The sequence below is a fragment of the Orbicella franksi genome, chromosome 13, assembly GCF_964199315.1.
Source record: "Orbicella franksi chromosome 13, jaOrbFran1.1, whole genome shotgun sequence".
In the NCBI taxonomy this organism is placed as follows: domain Eukaryota; kingdom Metazoa; phylum Cnidaria; class Anthozoa; order Scleractinia; family Merulinidae; genus Orbicella; species Orbicella franksi.
Window position 1 is genome coordinate 21,138,574 of NC_138157.1, and position 21,154 is coordinate 21,159,727.

The 21,154-nt window shown below is 37.5% G+C and overlaps 2 protein-coding genes across 5 annotated transcripts; one reads left to right on the top strand and one right to left on the bottom strand.

Moving 5' to 3' along the window:
• The first annotated feature begins 1,674 nt into the window (after positions 1-1,674).
• LOC145466836 (uncharacterized) lies at positions 1,675-16,672 on the top strand. 4 transcript variants are annotated; one of them, XM_081450552.1, is made up of 4 exons: positions 1,675-2,600; positions 5,507-5,595; positions 7,604-7,718; positions 16,588-16,672. In XM_081450552.1, the coding sequence occupies exons 1-3, from the start codon at positions 2,543-2,545 to the stop codon at positions 7,706-7,708; spliced, it is 252 nt and encodes an 83-aa protein (XP_081306678.1). In that variant the 5' UTR covers positions 1,675-2,542; the 3' UTR covers positions 7,709-7,718; positions 16,588-16,672. The 4 variants fall into 4 exon arrangements, with proteins under 4 accessions (XP_081306678.1, XP_081306677.1, XP_081306679.1 ...); XM_081450551.1 differs by lacking the exon at positions 16,588-16,672 and adding an exon at positions 8,996-12,090; XM_081450553.1 differs by lacking the exon at positions 16,588-16,672 and adding an exon at positions 9,001-12,090.
• A 1,214-nt stretch (positions 16,673-17,886) lies between these two features.
• Positions 17,887-20,874, bottom strand: LOC145466835 (uncharacterized). Its single transcript, XM_081450549.1, has 2 exons — positions 18,846-20,874; positions 17,887-18,338 (listed from the first exon to the last, which is right to left on the bottom strand). The coding sequence occupies exons 1-2, from the start codon at positions 18,916-18,918 to the stop codon at positions 17,887-17,889; spliced, it is 525 nt and encodes a 174-aa protein (XP_081306675.1). The 5' UTR covers positions 18,919-20,874.
• Positions 20,875-21,154: the final 280 nt, after the last annotated feature.

A 21,154-nucleotide genomic window follows, 5' to 3' on the forward strand; every position in this document is an offset into this window, starting at 1 on the left:
ACTTGAATGAACAATCTTTACTCTTCTCACTGTTCGAGGAAACATAATAACTGAAAGATACGTCTCAATAAAAAAACATAACTGTCAATCTCTTTAATGACAAATGGAAATGCTTTATATTAAAAGATTTTGTTCTGGAAATTTTGTCACCACCAACGTCTCAATAGGAGAAATGAATTTACCTTTTTTGTGTCAATGTTCTCATGTTTTTCAAAATTTCTAATCAGTAGCGCCAAGCATTAATTTATTTGTTTATCGCTTTATATGGCATGTACTTAACTGTATGTTTTATTTTACTCTAAGTGTTTTTCGATGAATAAAAATATTTCAAAAAAAATAAAAAATAGAATATATATTACCGACGTAGCCTTACGTGAGACTGCCTGTTTAATAGCAAACACAACTTTTTTTTTATAGGAATATTGTTTTTCTGGCCAAGGCTGAATATTCTTATTTTTCTGCGAATTTTAGGCTGAAAATATCCTTGTGAATATTCTTAGATTATATTGTATTCAGAAATCTTCGGCACACAAACTATATTCGTTTCAAAATTTCAGCCTCGGGTCTATTGAATTCTTGAAATATTTTTCAAATTTCTCAAATTTCAGCCTCGATATTCTTATAAAGTATATTCTTATTAAAAAGAGTGTATCACAATGATCCTAGCTGAGATTCCTTTCAAACCCTTTATAAGGAGGGTATCTTGATTTGTTCGAAGTAGTCCAAATCTGCTTGTTCACTGCAAACGAGATGTTAATTTAATGTAAATTAAAGTGGCTTGTAAACTACTAAAGCACTTAAAAAACAAAACAAAACAAAAAATATTAACGGGGAAAGAAACAGGGAGGTCAATTTACCGCTCTGGCATGTTTGCAAGTGATTTTTTTAATCAATTCAGTGCTCTTTATTAATTACGTTATCTTTAACAATTTTGGACTGAGTCACTGGCAGCCGATGTGAAACCTCGCTGTTCAGTGCGTTGCTTATCATAACAAGCTGTTTTTATCCAAGAATGGTGAACATCGAAGCAATTTAAGACTGCACTTGGTTGAGAGGTATTTTTTTCGCTGATAGGGGAAGTTGATCACGATTTGATTGAATTGATCGTAATAACCGAGATTACTGTATGTACCTAAATCAGATTATCAACTCCGTGCGGCATGAAATAAGTGTTAGCTAGCTGGCCCACTGACGCTACTCAACATATAGCACATCTTAGTCTTATTATGTGAGTTCGGTTTGGATAATTGACGGATAAAGATTAAAGCCAGAACTGTAACTCACAGCCAAAATTTTGACAGCCAGGCAACTGGCAAACGGCCCGAGATGTTAGCTCTCATGAAGTGCCTTAATTGACCGGTACATTCGTAATGACAACTGAAAATCACCAAACACCATTGAAAATTGATCGAAATATTCTAACACAATTTACAACGCTCTTGAATCTTTTTACACTGTCTTTCAGCCCCTCAGCCATATCAACTGATGACACTTGAACAAAAAATGTAAATATATTGTATGATAGGCTTATACTGATACTCATACTGTCGACCTAATTCGGTCCTTTAGTTGTCTGGATGACAATTTCAAGCATTGAACGGAATTGCTTGCTTTGTATCACACAGGTTACATTTGTAAAGTTCTTCATTTAGTAGTGTTCCTCTCAGTGTGGGGAATTTGCTTGTTGCACAAACCAACCAAAGCAAATCAGTGATCGATTTCGTACAGGATAAGTATGCATATGTAAGCGATATATCTAGCTCTAAGAGTGAGATCGAAGTCAGTAAAGTAGTTAGCTTAGAGAAACAAAATCTGATAAGTGCAAGCTAAGAGAATCAGGTCAAGTGTATGGTATAGTGTCCAGGGGTTCTGACATGCCGGATGGAAGAATATTGGATTTTGGCGAGCTGTATCCTCCGATGTATACCCCACGGTTATTCCTGCTTCCTTAGTTTCCTACTTATGTGCAACAACTGTGTAATTATATTCTAGAATGCCAGTTAAAATGCCGAATAGTGATGATTGAATGCTTCCTAGACTGTTCACAGTCCCTTATTTTTCCGTGAGATCGAAGATATGCTGAGATGACGATCGTTGAGTTTGACGGGCCGCCACCTTGGTCTCTTGATGCGAGCGAAACTGGGGAGAGTACAAAAGTCCGTGGGTAGGGGTGGTGGAAGGCACGGCGGGCGAAAAACTTGAATAGGGAGACTGTAACAGCTTCACTGTCTCGTGTTCAAGGGAAAAAGAGAAGCCTTCCACTTCTAGTCTTCTCCGCAGCCGTTTTTTGGGATGTCACGCAACGGAGGAGCGTTGCGTGACAAAAGGATGAATATTTCATGAGTGAACCACGCAATCTCTATGGTAAGCAGTCGAGGGTGGTGGTGCGAGCTCGGGTTTTCCTGCCATTCGTGATGTCCTTTGACAGTCGAGAAGAGATCTGGGAATGAAGTTGACACGTCATGCAACATAAACAAAGGTAAAACAAAGAAGATCAGATCACTGAGAAGTCGTCTTGACTGCGCAAAAAAAGTCTACTCTGATGGGACGTAAAGATGCGGAAGGAAGATCGGATGTAGAAAAATTCAGGAAGAATATAGGTGAGGGCTTAATCCATGTTTAACGCTTTTGTTATGTAGCTGAAAAATCTTTTCTTGCCACCTTGAGCGTGTAGTTTTAGGTAAGGAGAGAGAGAAAACAGTTGACGATTTGGTCCAGGCGGGAGCCTCGCTACAGTCACGTACGTTGGTCCTTTAGATACTTCTTTTCGGCTGCCTCGACACTCTTGTGCAAGGCTTAAGTTTCAAACGTATCTTCCGGCCTCAAAATGGCCTGTTTCGACTTGTGTGTGCTGTCTGCTCGCTATGATGGTGAAGAAGGTATAGAGATGGGGATGGGGTGGTGATTGTGGCCACTGAGAAAGATCGAAAATTTCTAAAATGCAGTAAGAGTACGTTGGTTATATCCTAATCCAAGAACTGATGTGTCGACCAATTTCATTGGCTACGTGAGCTATGTAATCAGCAGATTTACATAGAAAGTTTGGTTCATTATAGCAATTTAAACGCTTTCTCTATTAAAATTTTAAACACACGGCATTCATGGTAGTCAGGTTTATAAGTAGAATATTGTTGTAAGTTATATAATATTAGGATTAGAATTTTACGTTTAGGATCTTAGACATTTTAGTAGAATTGATTTTGAATTTTTTATCGTGTATATTGATTAAAGATTAAATTCTTAGCGCATTTAATTGGACCAAATTTTTAAAATCAAATATGCAAAAATCAGTTTTATTGGCTACTGATAGGAAAGGAATACAATCTATTTAACAAATTGATGTAAGTTTTTCATGTGTCTGTCCTGTTATTGATCATGAATTTCGTCATGTCATTGTCAAAGTAGCTGTGGATCCACGAGGCGATAGTTGAGTGGATCTGCAGACTACTTTGACAATGTTATGATGAAATTCATTGTCAATTACAGGATAGACGCATTAAAAACTGACTTCAATTTGTTTTTTTACGATAACAGTTCACTCTCACTGGTTGACACATTGCATAAATTATAAATTCGTGTGTCTGTTCACTTATTGACAATAAAAATTAGGCAATGAGCGAGCGAGAAATTCTGCAGTTATTGTAAAATTGGTTATTGACCAAGCTTGAGGTCAAGATGGCTGGATATTGGCAGAGTTCTTTTTTTGGAAGGAACATTAGGCCAATATCCAGCCATCTTGACCACAAAAGCTTGGCCAATAAAGGATTTATTTTATGGTTTTCGCAGGAAATTTTTCTTGCTGGACACAGCAGGGTCCCAGGCAGGCGAGATAACCCCATCTTGCCCACTCGAGTAGCCAATCATAATGCAGGTTTTGGTTCATCTAGCCTGCAAACAGAGCTACAATAGCTATTAATAATAAGGAGTAATAGTCACTAATTCATTTGGATGGCAAGTGACCTGCTGTTCTTAAGTTCAACCACCCTGTTCTTAGCAAGGGGATATCATTGGCCTCCATCAGTTGGCAATGACCAAGTGTTTCTTGTCTAATAGCTAATACAGTAAAAACCCGCATAAAAGAACTAGTGGATTAAGAACACTCAGGCTGAAATTTGGCCAAAAAGTACCATATACATAGAACATATTTAGCCTGAAAGATGAAAATTACTCTTATATAAAAAATTGGCTGCCAGTTAGATTAGAATAACCTACTAGGATGCAATACTAAGTAGATCAATATATGTGCTAGAACATTGCACACATAGAGTTTCACAGCAAGTATGGGAATTTCCAGGGTACATTTAGCAATCGTTTCTAAGACTTGACTAATTTATGTAACTAAATGACTGTTACCTTCTGTCAATCACATTCTTTATTTGCTGCAGACACAACATGCTGACATGAAATCCATTAATTAATTAAAATGTTGTGCTTGCACATTGATTTCAACTGTTGGTAGTCTATGCAGTAATTAATTTTTAGAAACAGTTTTAAGAACACCTTAAGAACATTTTCAGGCTGATTTTGCAGAAAACACCTGATATATAAGGGGGGTGAATACGTTTTCGGATTGACGGATTTGAACTTTAAAAAGCACGTGGATTGTGGATTTTTGCTGTAAATTGAGTGGATTTGCGGATTTTGAAAACACTGTGGATTGCAGATCAGCTCTGAATTTTGGTGTGGATTCCGGATTATGCCTGTCTTGATGTTGGGATCTTGGGTCCTAAACAAAATTTGGATCATAGATCTTTCTTCAGCCTTGGTCGGTATGTTAATGAGTTCATCCAAATTGTTTCTTTTTTTAAACAAAGCACATTTAAACTCAGGTGTGAGACTGTTACTGGAATTGTACTGTCTTATAGTCATCGAGCATGTTGCCTTCTTTACTATTTGTGTGAAATTACTAGTAACAATGGCATTCGAACAGATTGAATTCGGATTTGAACAAAACTATTGGTGGATCAATGGATTTGGTGAAGAAAAGGCACGGATAAGCAGATTTTCATAGCCCTATTCACCCCCCTCTATACATGTAAGAACAAAATCAGCCTGAGCCCCCAAAACACATGTTCTTTTATGCAGGTTTTTACTGTACTGTATGGCCATTCTGCATGATAATTAGGATTTTGTTAAGATGGTGATCACAGAAAGTATAATTTCAGTCACTTAAACCAGTAACTGAGAGTTGGCATAATCAAATCTATTCTATTCTAACCTCAATTCTGCAGTGTTTTTAAAATTTACTTTGTTTTGGAATTTGACGTCTCATCCTAAGCAGCCACTCAGCCCGAAGCCTGCATTTTTGCACGCAGAGGTGTCATAATTGGCTTCTTTAGGGTTCCCTACTGCAGTGTGTTTAAAATGAGATGATACAGTCTTATGATCAGGAAACCAATTTAACCATTTGCTTCAATGTCCTTATCACTCAATTACAGTGTATACAATGTTTTTTGTTAGACCAGCATTGACATAATTTCTTTGTTATGTTTTTTTGCTATATCAGGAAAACAGGAATTCAAAGGTCGTAGCAAAAAGAAGACACTATCAATTCGTGACAAAGCTCAATCCAGGAGATCAAGTGGAACTATTCAGGTAAATTAAAATTCAGGATAACAATGATTATTATTGACTTGTGAGAACACAAGAAGAAACAACGACTGAGATAAAATTGTTCTGTTCTTTTGACATATTTTGAGTTTTCAAATCAGGTTTTAATAATGCTCAGGTTGGACATGGAACATGACTTTAGTTCATGTTGTTAAAATGTGACAGCAGGGGTAAGGAATGGTACACTCAAAACTTTTACATGTATTCAGGTGGGGGCGGGGGGGGGGGGTGTGGTTGGTAGGGGGTTATAAGAGATATTCATGAATGTTTTAAACTGAGTTGATAAAAACATCCAGTGGTATCCAAAAAAAAAAAAACATCCAGTGGTATCAAAGACATTTGATACCACTGTGTTATGGAGCCCCAACTGAATCTCAAATACCATAGGTGAACAAACGCAGCCTTTTGACTTTAGGTAAAGTTGAAGCCTGTTTTAAATGAGAGATACTCTACATGTCAGCTTTTAATAACTGTTGTATGCATAAGACACTTAACAGTTCTGGACCTTAAAGGAGAGAATAAAATATGTATGTGTTGTCTGTAACTCCACATGTTCTGCACGAGATGGCATTAATGAAACAAGTAAAAGCAGCAGAAAATAAGCGGTATTTTAATGTAACTGTGACTATTAAATGTGAACTGACTCTAACGAATAGTGTCACTTTAAATTAGAGACTATTTACACATAACCAGTACACAAATGTCTCAGTCATAAATGTTACTGTGTAAGTCAGAACACTTTGATTTGATTCTGACAGGCCAGTTGTGTACTGACCAATCACAATAAAGTTCAGGACATGCTAGCAAACCTTAAAACCACAAACCAACTTACTATTGATGTTTGCTGTCTAGTTTTCTCATACCTACATGTAATTGCCTTTCCCTTTGCTACACATCAACATTTCATAAATATTTCTGGTGTTCATGGTTTTCTGAGTTTCCTATTAAGGTGGCTCAAAACAGTTTCCAGCAGTTAGATTTTGATGGGTCATTTTAACCACTCTTTATCACTTGATGCTACAATCATGGTATCGAAAAACTGCCCAATCGTTGGTGAACACGTTGTTATCATTCTCGTGACACTAGAGGTTACCATAGCAACATTCTGACCTGCTAAAACCACCCTTAATTACAGCTTTAGGGGCTTATAGTTCAAAAACCGCACAGTGAAATTTTTTTATATCAAATTTTCGTAAGCATTGATAAGATGCAACTTTTGGCAAGGTTTTAAAAAGTCTGTATGTAGGGTTCAGAGCCTTAAATTTTCAAAACTTTAAGGTGACTCCTAACCCTAAGTACAGATTCTTTAAAAACTTTGCCAAAAGTTGCGTCTTAGCATGCTTATTAAAATTTGATAATTATAAAAAGAATTTGCCTTGCCCTTTATGAATAATAAGCCCCTAAAGCTCTAATTAAGTCAAGGGTATTTTTTGCAGGTCATGCTGTGGCTATGGTAACCCATTGTGTCATGAAAATGATAATAGGGAGTTTACGAAACCACGACGGCGACGCCGAGGACAACGTAGATTAAAAAATGGATTTATATTTTACCTACAAATCTCGCGATACTCTAAAGTCATTTACTTTGTTTATCACTGTCAAAACTATCGCAAAACTAAATCCGGAACACAGCGATAAATTTGAAATAAAAATTTAAAATATTAGCCGTCGTGGTTCACGTTCTCCAGACAACGCAAAATTTGGTCATTTCACGTTGTTTTCTTGCAAAGGACGGCAAAGAAATATACCAAGAATTATAACGCACGTGCACAGCCATTGTTCCGCTCATTAATTCTTTTGTTCAGTGACGTTCCCGTTGCCGTTGCCGTCGTGATTTCGTAAACTCCCTATTAACGTGTTCACCAATGATTGGGCAGCGTTTTGATACCACGATTGTAGCAGCAATTGTAAAAGAGTGGTTATAACGACCCATCAAAATCTAAGTGCTGGAAACTGTTTTGAGCCATCTTAAATGCATCTCATTTCTTTCCAGATTGTGTTATTGTATTTGTTTGTTATCCTTGCTGTCCTGGTGTCGCTGTACTTTGTGTTCTACACTGTGTATGCCAGTAACAAAGATGAAAGCCACTCCAGCTGACAAGAATGAGGTACAAACTAAAACTTCATAATCTACACTGTATTGAATTGTGGCCCTGGTTTTCTGTCTCCCTTCCATCATGCAGTAGGTACATAGCAAAAATGGATGTTGACCAACTAGTTACAGGGGAGTGCAATATAGCATTCCTTGTGTGGGGAGATACGTGTAATGGTCATGTAGTCATTAGTCAATTCACTTTTAATTACCAAAATTGGAGATATTCTCTGGATATGGCCATTGTGGTAGATGTCTACCGGGTTACTGAAACAGACACTTCTTTTTGTTAGCCGTGATATGCTGAAATTTCTTCAGCAACTACACGTGTCTTGATAATAGCAGGCAAGTCAAGAATTTAAAGAAAATGACAAAACTTTTAAGTTTGAAAGACATGTATCAACAGAACCTACTGTCATCTCCAGCTGATTGATATAGAAAGCGCGAAATGTCTGAAAATGCGAAACGGCAGATTCGATATCACTATCCATCACAATTCGCATTTTTTCTACTTATAAATTCAACTTCCAACGCTTTGTATATCAATCAACTGAAGATGACAGTAGGTTCTGGCAAAACATTTCTTTCAAACTTAAAAGTTTTGTCGTTTTCTTTAAATTCAGCAACTAAGTTGTGAAAGTTTAGAGACCTATCGCCTCAGACACTGACGAGGCTAGAAACTTAAGACTTAGAGTTAAAGGCAAACTTCTCAAATAAGTGAACCAGCTACAAGTAAACTTTTGTTGATGCCTCAGTTGCAGTGCTGCTTAGCTCCTTACTAACAGAGTTACAGTTGTCATGCAATGCTGAATGTGCAGTACTGTAAAATTATCCCAAAATCCTACACCGGTTAATCATATTACTTCAATCAGAGAAATTCTCGTAGCTAGTATAAACATTTATCAAGCTCTGTCTTATTGTCTACAACTGAATTTCGTCATGTGGAATGCAAACAGTCATTTTAGCAAACGTTACTCCTACTAAACATCAAAGTGAACATATAATTTATTGTTAGATCTACATCCATACATGACTTGTTTAATTACATTCACTGCTAGTACTAGTGTTAGTAGCAGTTGTGATACTGTAAAACATTTAATTGGAACACTTTAGTCATTGCACTTTCGTAACATAGGTTAAAAAAAAGAGAAATTACAATCTTCAAGTATTTTATTCTGCAATACATGTAGTTCATTACACCGCTAAAAGATCAGTCTTCCGTGGTAGCGCCAAAGCAAAACAGACACCACTTTTCGCACGGTCGATCATATTCTCGTTTCTCCTTCTTCCCAGCACAGCCTCCACGTGGCGGCAAATGAACTTCGATGCCAGCCCTACATGTTTTTCCGCCAAAAAACATTGCGCGCGAAACGGCGGATTCAACCCGTTTGGAAACCTCTGCTCCCCAGGCCTCGGGCCAAAGACTTCTGATTTCCTCCTCTACAAACAGCAGCTGTCTACAAGGAGTTGTTTTGTAAAACTGTAGTACTGTGGAATTAACCGGTGCTTCACCTTCTGTGGAGACGATTTTGTTGATGATAGTCTTGGTGAAGCCCCTGTGTTCGAGCTCTGCGTTGTCCAGTTTTTGAAGGACGTCGCTGACGGCTGCCCTATAGTTGTGGTTAAACACACGAATTGCGATGTTTTCTGACGCTCTTGAATCTGCGGTGTATAAGATTAGCAAGATTTGTTATATAGCTTAATAAAGTGGAAATTTTATAATATCTTCGTGTAAACTAACTACGTCTGTTCTCAAGTTGTACTTCAAGAACTTCATAGAAAAATGGACGTGTGTGATTCAACATTGAACCCAAGAGGCGTGGGTGTAAAGCTGAGATTTTTTGCTTCTAAAGTATCCCATATTTACTGTCTTAGGGTTGTTGTTAGATGATCTTCGCACTGTTCTGGCATTTATGTGTATTTAGACTAAGAAATCCGACTTCTGTTGGCGTAAGCAGAAGGTTGTTTAGTGCAGGAGGTATCTAACTTTATGTATCAATTGTACAGTAACCAGAATTTATCCGCTGAATATTTAACAATTATTCCTTGAGTACACGTAGGATGCGGGGTGCTAAATAACAAACGAAACGCCGAGTTTATTATAATCACCTCTTATCCAACAAGGGCGAATGAAATAATTGTTTTAGTAAATTAGACAGTCAATTAGATGATGTGGGCATTTTAGTGTGATTTAAACGAAGCCATGGTCTAAAAATGGCGGGAAAATCTGTCGGGCGTTCTTCATTGTTGGGGTTGAATGAAGCATGTCAGGAAAGCGAGCGAGACAAAAAGGTTTCTTCCGAAATATCCTCACATAATCACCTCCAAAGGTTTCTACATTTTGGAAAAATGTGACGAGCGCCAGGTTTACAAGAAGAAAGGTTTCCGAGACGCCTTATTCGAGTCAAATGAAGCAAATTTTACTTGTTTGCGCGGCTGTCATCATCAAGACTACAGACTGTTAGTGTTGCTCAAAACCGATCGAGTTCAAATGCATTGAAGTATAAAAGGACAAGGCGGAATTGAAAGGTATCAAAGGTAGTAAACTTTTCTGGACTGCTAAGCTTAATATTATACTGAAAAATGTGTTTTCACGGCTAACAATAACTGAACATGAACGATGCTGTGTCGGTTTTTGGTTCTTCCTTTGAATTCCTTTTTGGTTTTCTTCTTCATTCAGTTGCTGTTGTTGTACATTTACAAGCCCTTTCGATTAAATAGGTAGTTTAGTTGATTGTGGTATTTTCTGGCTTTTTATAGTTTCCGGATTTATAGATTTGCTTCGTATTGTTTCCTTATTTTGGCGATAGAAAGCTCACCTAATGTACTTCTTTCAGCCATTTCTTTTTTTGGAAAGAGCTTTCCTTCCCTGGCGACCCACCGCATTCATATTCCATATATACAGTCAAAGACGGGTATAATGGCTGGCAACCCAAATTCAGGGAACCCATCAGAGGGCCGGGTTGTTAATTCGAAAGCCGCTTAACGTTAACTCAGGATTAAAAGTTCACCGAAGTATTACTTTTTCTGTATAAAAATTGTCATTGCCCATGTTTTCAGTGGCTTGCGATTATTTAAATTAAAAACTGAGAGACAAACTGTAGACAAAAACTTCATCGAATAGATACAAAACTGAAATCAAAATTCTTGCTAACCCTGGTTAGCGTAATCGGGCTTTGAATAACCCGGCCCTGAAAGCTACAAGTGCTTTATCCGAGGTTTAGAATTTAGGGATTAATCTCCTAAACCAGTCTCAGGAGTAAGAGTACATCTCGTATTGGAATGTGTTCCGTCTTTATATTGGTGGGAGGAATATTTCAACGAGGAGTTTTCGCCCCAAAATTGTCATGAAATCATGAACTGATCAGAGATATTATAGGACGAAATTATATTTCGAGGTAGAAAATTTTATTACATAACGCAAGCAGGTAATGTACATTAGATTTTTTATGTTTATGATTATACATAAATTACAATTCTGCCTGTCATGTTATGATCATGGTCAAAACGATTGTTAGCTTTCACAATGGAATGAAGTGGATACAGCACTAGAAGGGCACATTAGACTTTTGTTCATTGGAATTTGAAGTTAATATCTAGCTTATTACACGGCGACTTACCTTGACGAGTTGGCATTGAGCCGGTTGTAGTTACAAGAAGGCATGAAGCCAAAAATATCGCACCTATATACCATGTTATGTTCTTCATTCTAAAAGCGGAGTACTGATTCTGCGTGAAAGACAATGATACAAGACCACAACTTTAACTGGTGTTTATGTACCACTGCCAGTGCTTGTTAGAAAATTCTGCGGGGAAGACAATGATACAAGACCACAACTTCAACTGGTGTTTATGTACCACTGCCAGTGCTTGTTAGAAAACTCGACATGCATAACAGTTTCCAGAATAAAACTGATACCGCTTAACTTATCGTGGAATTTCACCTCTTGTCCTTATTTTCCCAGTTTTGGCCGCCATTATTAGTAGGGCTCTCGGAGTTCAAAATCAACGAATCGAAGTTGTGAACAAGTACAGTACTTTCTTGAGACTTTTTTATTACTGTTTCCTTCCTCTATTCAGTGAGTGTTGTCGTTCGAATATGATATCATTCAATGCTCTAGGTAGTAACAATGAAGATATCAAAAAAAATTATTTCGGTCGATTCTTAGGATGCTAATTTATTTAACCAATCAGAAAGCAGCTGTGATATGTGGTAATATAGTACCATAGTCTCTGTAGAATAAAAGTCGTGAGAATTTTTTTGTAAAGCTAAGAAACTGTTCGGTAGTTCTAGAGATTTTTCTTCAAGCCAAAACCTGACCAGTACAAATTTTTGTAATCTTAAACGATCTCTTGCTCGTCTATTACAAAAGAATAGCAAAAAAAAAAAAAAAGACGGCGATTCTTTCAGCGAGTCGTAACGGAAATTAAATATTCTTTCCCTTCGACCTTCACAATTAGTTTATTCACTTTTGTTTGGATTATTTAAGTCCCTCTTTCAAATTGCAGTTTCTTTATATCATCCATTACTGCCGATATCAATGAGCTGGATTCTCGTGAAAAATGTACTCGCTAGAAAATAATTCTCAAAACTATCGATTAAGGACCAATGCCTCATGTTTATGAGATTAAACTTAGCTTGAAGAACTGCCGTTCTAAAGTCTGTTTGCTACTTTAGCTTCATTGATATTTGGCGAGGTTAAAAAACGTTTTATCTTATCGGACATCAAGTTACCGATCAACATCAAGTGACTGATAATTCGGCTTACCTTGCCTCTCTGTACAACGTTGTAGTTGTGAAAGATTCTGTTTTTTGAACGACTGAACGGAGCAGAGGCAATTTATGTGATCTCGGCATTAGTAATAATAAACCCAGCCGCTTTTAAAATGAGTTGCAGACGATAATTACTTGCCATTAATAAGGAAATGTTTGATAGCTCTATTATGGTTCTTTTAACAAGTTTCAGGCCGCAATTACTAATTTCCTTTTGTTGAATAGATTCAATAAGCTCAATTTGAGGTAAGAGGTGATAAAGATCAACACCCTTGTCTTCCAATTGAATTTTGGCCATAATTCAATAAGGATAGCCCGTTACTGTGTTTGGCTGGACAATTACTCACCATTTTTATCTTCCCTCGCGGAATCGTTGCAGAAAATTGCACATTTCTTTCTTAGTTAACACCTAGTTTAGTTATTAAAGTGTGTAATGCTGTTTGCTTAATTGGTTGCGGTTTCCGTCTTGCGAATGTACCCATTCTTCATCCGTTTTCTTACCATGAATGTCAATAGGTTTTACAATTAATGCTGCACAGTATTAAAGGAGTCATTTCAAAACTGCTTCAGTTGCAAGTAGTTATCATTACTTTAGCCAAGACTTTTCTTAGGACCTTTTGGAAGTTAGTTTCTTTTTTTGTCTTAGGTTTTTATTTATTTCCCATTGACTTTGCCGTTAAGGAGTTTATTAACTGCCAGCTATCAGACGCTTCGACACCTGAAAACTATTTGTCATGGCACGATAAACTTTATCATTCGAGGGAAAGCAGGCTTTCATTCAATGTTTGATGACGAAAATGGCATAACAGAGATTACGTTTGTGGTTTTCAATTAACCTGTATTATCCACTCGTATATTAAAATAACACCTTTAAGAGAGGAAAGGGATTCCAGGGAAAAACCAGTGTATTTGACTCGTAGGGAATTGTCTCACAATGCATAGTATAACAAAGCTATGTACACGGAGCATTCGCTCTTTCCTTAGAACATAGCTCACGTGAAGCCTAGAAAATTCTGAAGCATCTGTTGTCAAGCGTCCGTTTTCAAGTTAGAGAAGTAATTATTGAAGATTTGGACATGTCAGGTTTGGCGGTAAATAGAAAAACAAATAACGCGCGCCAAGAACTCGCGGGCGACACCACGTGCCAGGAGCAAACAAACTCTTCCGTCCACCAGCTGTCGGTGTTGAAAGCTTAGACATTTTACCGCGGCCGTGTGAAGAGCCCACTTTGTAAATAATACATTGGGAAGTGGTTTCGTGTATGTCGTTGTTTGCATTTTTCGTTTAATTTTCCAAAGCGAGCAAACACGTACACTTAGAAACATCCCGTTGGAAAGCGCGCGAAAACAAAGGCGTTCTTCTTTAATGTAACTTGAAAGAAATTCCACAGAACAAGCACAAACTGTTGACGTAATGATGGCGTCAGTAAAGAGAATTTACATTTTGATGAGCGAAATCTGATTTTCTTTTCCTTTTTCTCTCCTTTTTTTTACTCTCAAAGAACTTTTTTTAAAAAAAGCATTTTTCTTGGTGTTTCTATCAAGTTTGGAAACACGCAAAAGCTGTGTTAACAATCGCCCATCACTTACGTTACCGAAACATTTCTCATTCTCCAGAACACGAAAAATTGCTTTCTATTTTTTTTGTAAGAAACAAGGGAAATACTCGTTGCTAGAAAAAATATAAGACAAAATGTCGTTCTAAATAAACCATCGGACAAACAAACAGGAAGATACAAGAGATACTAAACATCAATTGACAGGGCCTTAGAGAGATCGAATTTGTTTTGGGTGTACATTTCAGTTGATTTCGTACGCCAATAAGAAAATCTCTGAGGCGGTATGGAGCTTTGTGTTAGTCCATCACACTTAAATGAAATTTGTGTTAAGGGACTCAGCCTGCACTAAGCTTGTTCCAAAACCTGATTGGTTACAATCCATGAAAAGTACCTTTACACCTCGAATGTTCAGTGTCTCGAGACAGATCGATATTAAGATATTAACTTTAAATCAGAATATTGTACAATCTTGTATCCTCATCGTTATTATTTGAACCGGTTGTAACAGGTTTTAGAAGTCTGGCCTCTGAGCCACTGACATAAGTAGCGCCACTGCGACATTATGTAACTCTGTGTAATACCTTACCAAATTGCTTTGTAAATCTCTTAAGGTAAAAGCCTCAGTTTATGTGCATGGACCGCTTTGATAGTTTTTTCGGAGATGTGGCTTAAGTATTGACAGAGGTTTGTTGGAATTCCTCCCACTACATTAAACTTCCGTCTTAACTCTTCCTAAGCCAACAGATTTTCTCGAGATAATATTAAACAACCACTGACAACTTTATGCCGTACATCAGGTACAACAACTCATATCAAGGGTCTCAATGCGGTGGTGGCTTTTCCGGCTATCGGTTCAGTAATAGTTACGCTTTTTGACAGCTAACGGTAACTGATTTATTTTCCTTACAGTGAACAGAAATCTTAAAAATTTCTCACCATTGTTAAAAATTAATTTTCATCGTTTCAAAAAGTTGAAAATTTGTTTTTGCTACTGTATAACATATTTTAAGTCTTCGGACCATTCCGGAATGGAAAAAAGGTATTATTATAAAAATTGTTACCGAATATTTATTTATTTAAGTCCCCCGGCTTTTCACTTTACTACCAAGACACAAGACAAGACACAAGACAAGACGCAAAAAAGTCTTCATAAGAGATCTTGGAACTTTCTTGGCTAAATGATTTCTACAGTTAACATTTTTCACGGCTAACGGTTAAAACTGCCAATTTTAATTTTGGCCTTTTTTTTACGGCTGACAGTTAACCCCATTGAGACCCTCTATGAAGGGCCTGTCAGGTTCTGGAAGGGCTTTTGATAACTAAGAGTTTAGTTGCACCAAGACATTCATCACCTCTGTATATGCCGGATTTCCATTGAAGGCGCGTGACGTACGCATTTACTTTCATTTCCTCTCGTAATTTCTTTTAACAGCCTCTGTATCAAGGTAATTGAGTTTAATAACCTCGAAACCAAATTACAAATAAATAAAACGTTTCAGGTGTTCCCGTGGAACGCACATAGAGGATATTACATGGCCGCGCGGAGTTACGAAATTTATCTTTGAGTGTTGCGCTCACTCGTGAAATACTTTCAACACAACAAGAGGAATTTCGTTTCTCCAAGCAATGAAATACCAAACGATTTCACTTTCGCGGCGAAAGGCGCGATTTATTATGTAACCATAGTGACAATGATCTTTTCACATGTGAATATAACATTATTTTCGCGTGTGATAAAGATATCATGTTTTCGCGCGAGAGATCACCTGGTATTCCATTGGTGTTTATATAATAAAACATGGTATCAGTTGTTTTAATATCTGAGCAAGCACGAACACCCTCCATACGCACAGTGCAGACACTTTCTTGTCCCAACTGTCCGGCGAAAATGAAATAAAGTCAATTTGCTGAGATTTGAGATTATCTTAATGAACACTTTTAGCCTTGTTTTCATTGGTTGTGTTTTTGACCCATGTAAGTTGTAGTGCCGCGAAAAACGAACAGACGTTGAGCGATTGTCAGTTATTGATGTTGCTCAAAACAGAATAATGTGCCCCATATTTGAATATTTAAAACAACATTTCATTTGAGAGCGGAGTTGCCGGGATTTAAGGTAGTCCTGTTCAGTGCTTAAACCAAGACCAAAATACGCTGGAAAAAATCGAACAAAAAACAGGCCATAAAAGTTCGACCCTTTCTAAGTCCAAATGATCACCTAATCGTTAGGTGAACAACCGATCGGCGAGAACCCGTTAGTCTTAGTGTTTCGAGAGCAGCAGTCCGTGAATTGCCATTAGAAAAACAAATCTGAACGTTTCCAAAATCAAACAGATCTCTGCTGACTTAAAGAGCGACCTTTCAATGTGATCTTGCATTTGATTTTGAAGAGAAGCAAAGACTGAGAGGAATCATGGTTACTCTCCAGATTCGCGGCTTTATTTACTGCACGTTGAATCAAATCAGTAAGCCAGTTGTTTTGTTTACAATTTTCAATTTCAACAGCAGAATTTGTCGAGCGTTTCTTCTTGTACACTCTTTTTTTTTTTTTTTCAGAAGCAGCGCTGAGGCTGAGATTAGCCCAGATTGAAGAACACACTACGACCAAAGCCCAGGCTGAGAGTCACTTGACGAACTTTATGTTGACGACTTTTTTATGCAACAGTATCGATGAACTCTGCTAGAATGTAAAACTCTAGTCTACACAGTCCAATGACCAAGTGCTTCAGTTACGAACATATTTAAATACAAATAGCTTGTCTCGATTTATTCAAAACTATTGGAAGTGGTAACACAACTGCTAAATAAATTACCGATTGGAAATGGTACCTTGGGAACATCTTAAAAACGTTCCGGTCCCGGGTTAATGGCAGAAAAAAAAAATAAACTAAGAAAGTTGATCCCTAACCCGAAAATTAGACGATCTTAAAAGAAAAAAATCGAGTGTATTCAGCCATTCCACTTTGCATATAATTCATTAAGTCTGTCATAATATTTGGTGTTCCAGTTTGCCCATTTGGACTGTTTTCAAACAAGATGACAACATGTAATTTTATTCTTTACATTCGGTATTAATTAACATCAATGCACGTCTAACACACAACAGAGAGAAATAAAGGAGAAAATATAGTAATTAAACACACGGAGACGGCCTGTGAGTAAACTGTCGGAGTGAATCCATAGAATTTCAGTGAAAACTATAACAGAGATGGCCTCGATTTCGTCGTTAAATGTTACTTTATGAATTATTTGTTGTCACTTACGTACAAGCCGAATAATGTAATAGTTAAACAGTTATGTGCTCGCGTTTATTTTTATCCTTTAATGTTTTAGTTATTCGAAACCCCTTCACGTGTTTTTAACGTGTCATAGTTTACTCTACCCACCTAAAGCGAACCCAAACCCAATTTGAAGGAGAATGTGTAATATCGTTTCCGTTTTCTCCGCACTATACCTTCAAAGTTCTTAAGTCTCTATACGAAGTGTAATATATCTGCTCGAAGAAATTCATAATTCTTTCAATCGATGTGTGCCGTAATTTGTATTAAATGCTTGTGTCATTACTTTATAGACCTCACGGACTCATTCAAATCAATCGTTATTCTTACAAATATTAGGTTTCGGACACGCGAGTCAATTTTTAATTTTGTTAACGATTCATCGGAAATAATATATCTTCTGTAGTACATGCACTATTGGAAAATGTCAGTGACTTATTTATTGCAAAATTAGTGCGTTGCAAAGTTTGATGTGATGTTGTAAGTTCAACAGCTCATACAAGAAATAGGCCCTTTAGGCCGTCTCCCTCATTATAGTATTAGTATGCAACACTGAAAAGCAGCTATCCTTTAACGTTCACTGAACCGATGCTATAAAGCACATGAAACAAGAGTTCGGGTTCGTACATCCTGGAACCGCACGCTTAACTTTCTTTTTCAGCTGACATCTTTTTGAAGGGAAATGAATTTCAATTCCGGCGGTGCATCGCTGGTTTTTCTCCCTTCTTTTCGCTGCCTCTTTTTGCACTTCGCTGGACACTTCATGCCCCCAGACACCAGGGATACTTCTGCGTAATTCGTCTTCAACCATTGCCATTTTTTGACAAGGAACTCTTTTCTGGTAGCGCACAATCTTAAGTAGCCGTGATTCATCTTCGTCTTCGGCTGTTTGGGAGAATGTTGTCGTTTTTCGGTAACCTCGTTCTGTCAGAGCTGCCGTGGTCAATTTTCTCTCCAAGTCCTCTCTGCTAACGGTGTAGCTTCTGTCGAATATACGGATGTCGATCTTCCGTTCTGCCGTTGTGGTTTCTGTAAACAAAAACACTGATTTCATTAATAGCTTTTGGGAGGGATCTGAATGCGGAAGGTGAGCTAAAAGAGGGTCACACGCCAGGACACCAAACGGATACATTTTGTTTCCGGGATAACGAAAACCCCTTAGTAAATGTCACATATTTAATCTTGTATTTAACTTGTGTTTAACGTGGTATTAAACTTTTTTTAACAGAGTCAATCAGTTAATGCTCTAACGTTTCTGTGCATGAATCCATTTTAATTTGGACTGACTAAAACAAGTTCCATGTATTGTGTAAAGTTTTGACCCAAAAAATCAATAGCACAAAATCAATGATTTATTTATTGATGGCGTCTTTGTCGTTACGTTGTAATCGCTTTTTAAAGCAAACAACGAAGTGATCATGTATGTATGGCGGCGGAATGAACTATTTTTTCTTGTGTGTCACTCGTTCTCGAAAGCTTTATCTCCGACATTTCAATTAAATCTTTGTCACGTTTACAACTCAAACTAGGGCATACCTTGTATCGCTGTGAAAGCCAGAAGAAATATCAATAAGAGCAACATTTCGCGTGATCTTTGTAGCATCGTCATTAACACTTCCTCGATGTCTTCCTCAAGGATCAGAAACCACTCTTTTGACAACTTCTAGGGCCACGTCAGAATTTGGTCGGCTGTATGTTAATCAGCTAATCTTTTATTCTCGCAATAAGGAATTAGTTAACAAGGAAGTCGAACTTATCATAACTTTAGATTTAAACGTTCAGAAATCGTGAATCGTATCGTTCGTGATATCGGCGAAAAATTAAAAAGTGCGTTATCCGGGTGAATACACTAGAATGAGTAGTGCGATAAATTGTCTTTGTGGTTTGTAAATCTACACGTATGCGCAAGTGTGTGTTTAATGAGACAAAGGATAGTTGAACCATGACATTTTCTTGACATGGCAATAATTTGAATTTCAAGCCTTCAGTTGTGCCGAATTATATTACCTGCACACTTAACACATACGCTCTACATCTCAACTTGAAGGCTAAGGTTTTGTCATTGCTGTTTTTAGTTAAAAGAAAAAAAAAAAGAACATTGATAGGCATTTAACCTCTCTTTACCATGTCAATACATTATCAAGGTGCACAGGTGAGGAGAATAAAGAAATTCAGCATGAGTCTCGCTATTAATGCCACGTTTCCTTTGTAAAACATTGTTTTTTTCCTTTTTATTTAATCAGATCACCTGATTATGCAACCAACGACAACTTCTCGGAGTCTCCGACTGTAATCTTTCTTTCGATATAGCTTTACTCTGTTAGAAAAAAACTCCTTCATAACGGAGTAACGTCTTTTTTACGTACAATAACTCGAAATTAATTGCTTGATGGGTACCTTTAGTTATTTCGGATATCATAAAACAGTTTCGTGAACAGTGTTTTGCTACATTGATTCCGCAGCCGTCGCTCGTAGTTCTTTGTTTACTTTACAAACCCACACACCATTCACTTTGACTTCTGATGTTGACGTATTTGCTGAACAAACCAAACACTTTAAGCCACGGCAATTAGCAGGGTGATAATTTTAATGATTCTGTCACAATTAAAGAAATAAACAGTCGTAAAAATAGTATTAAGCCCTGGCCAAACGGACTCGCAAGTAGACGCAAGTCCTCAACTGGCGTCTACTTGCGACTCCGTTTGGCCAGACCTTGCGTGCACTTGCGTTGACTTGCGATGACTTGCGCTCACTTTGGTCGAGATCAAGTTTGCACGCAAGTCGACGCAAGTTTTTCGCCGTTTGGCCACCCAACCCAAGTCAACGCAAGTTGAGTGACGTCCATTAACGTATTATTAGCCAATGAAATACAGGATATGTCTACCTTGAAGTGGGTGTTTTTGCGACCTGCGTGTACTTGCGAGGAAACTTGCGAGTCCGTTTGGCCACCCAACGTAAGTTCGTAAGTTCAACGTAAGTTCAACTTGTGGCTACTTGCGACTACTTGCGAGTCCATTTGACCAGGGCTTTAAAGGCCACGGTTTAATACACGCACGGGAAATACACGCAGATCGAGCTTTTATTTTATTATACGCCATACTAGACTTTCAACCGAGTGTAGTAAGAAATAGAGAATTGCTTTGGTTTGGACGCAGTGGAGTCGGACAGCGAGTGTGCTACGGATTTCTATTGAGACAGCTTCGCCGAAGAAGACCTTTTCGGTGTGAGAAACCCAAGATCATTAAGCTTAACGAATAACCGAATGTTTTTCTAAGAATATGGGCATGCTTTAGCTGTGTAACAAATAATCTTAACTGAAGTGACCATGTCATTTTCGTAAAATTCCCTAATAATACGGGAGTCATTCACGTCGATAGCCAATTTTAGCTTGTGAACAGGCGTCAACTTTCGTGTGAAAGGAAATAGAAGCGCATGCATGCGTAAATGTGTGGCTTACGAAATTGAACTGCTTCGATGGGAAGCTCAGAAATTTTTGTATCTGATCTCTTAGAGACCCTATTCATAAATGGCTGCCGTAAGTTTGTAAGTTTTAAAATTAGCCCAACAAACCTTGTTTTTGAGCTGATAATTCAAAAGAATTTGTTCTCTCAAACGAGGTTAGTTGAGCTAATTTAAATGCATACAAAAGATTTTAAATTGACAGCCATTTATGAACATGGTGTATTGAGTTTCTATTAGTAGAACTAATATGTGATTTCAGTTAGACAGTTTTGCAGATTGTTTCTGTCAATCAATAAATCAAGATAACTAGCATACAACAGACCATTTGGGAGCTCCTGAAATCCTCATTTTCAGGATGAGGGTTATTGGCCAATTTTTGTTAT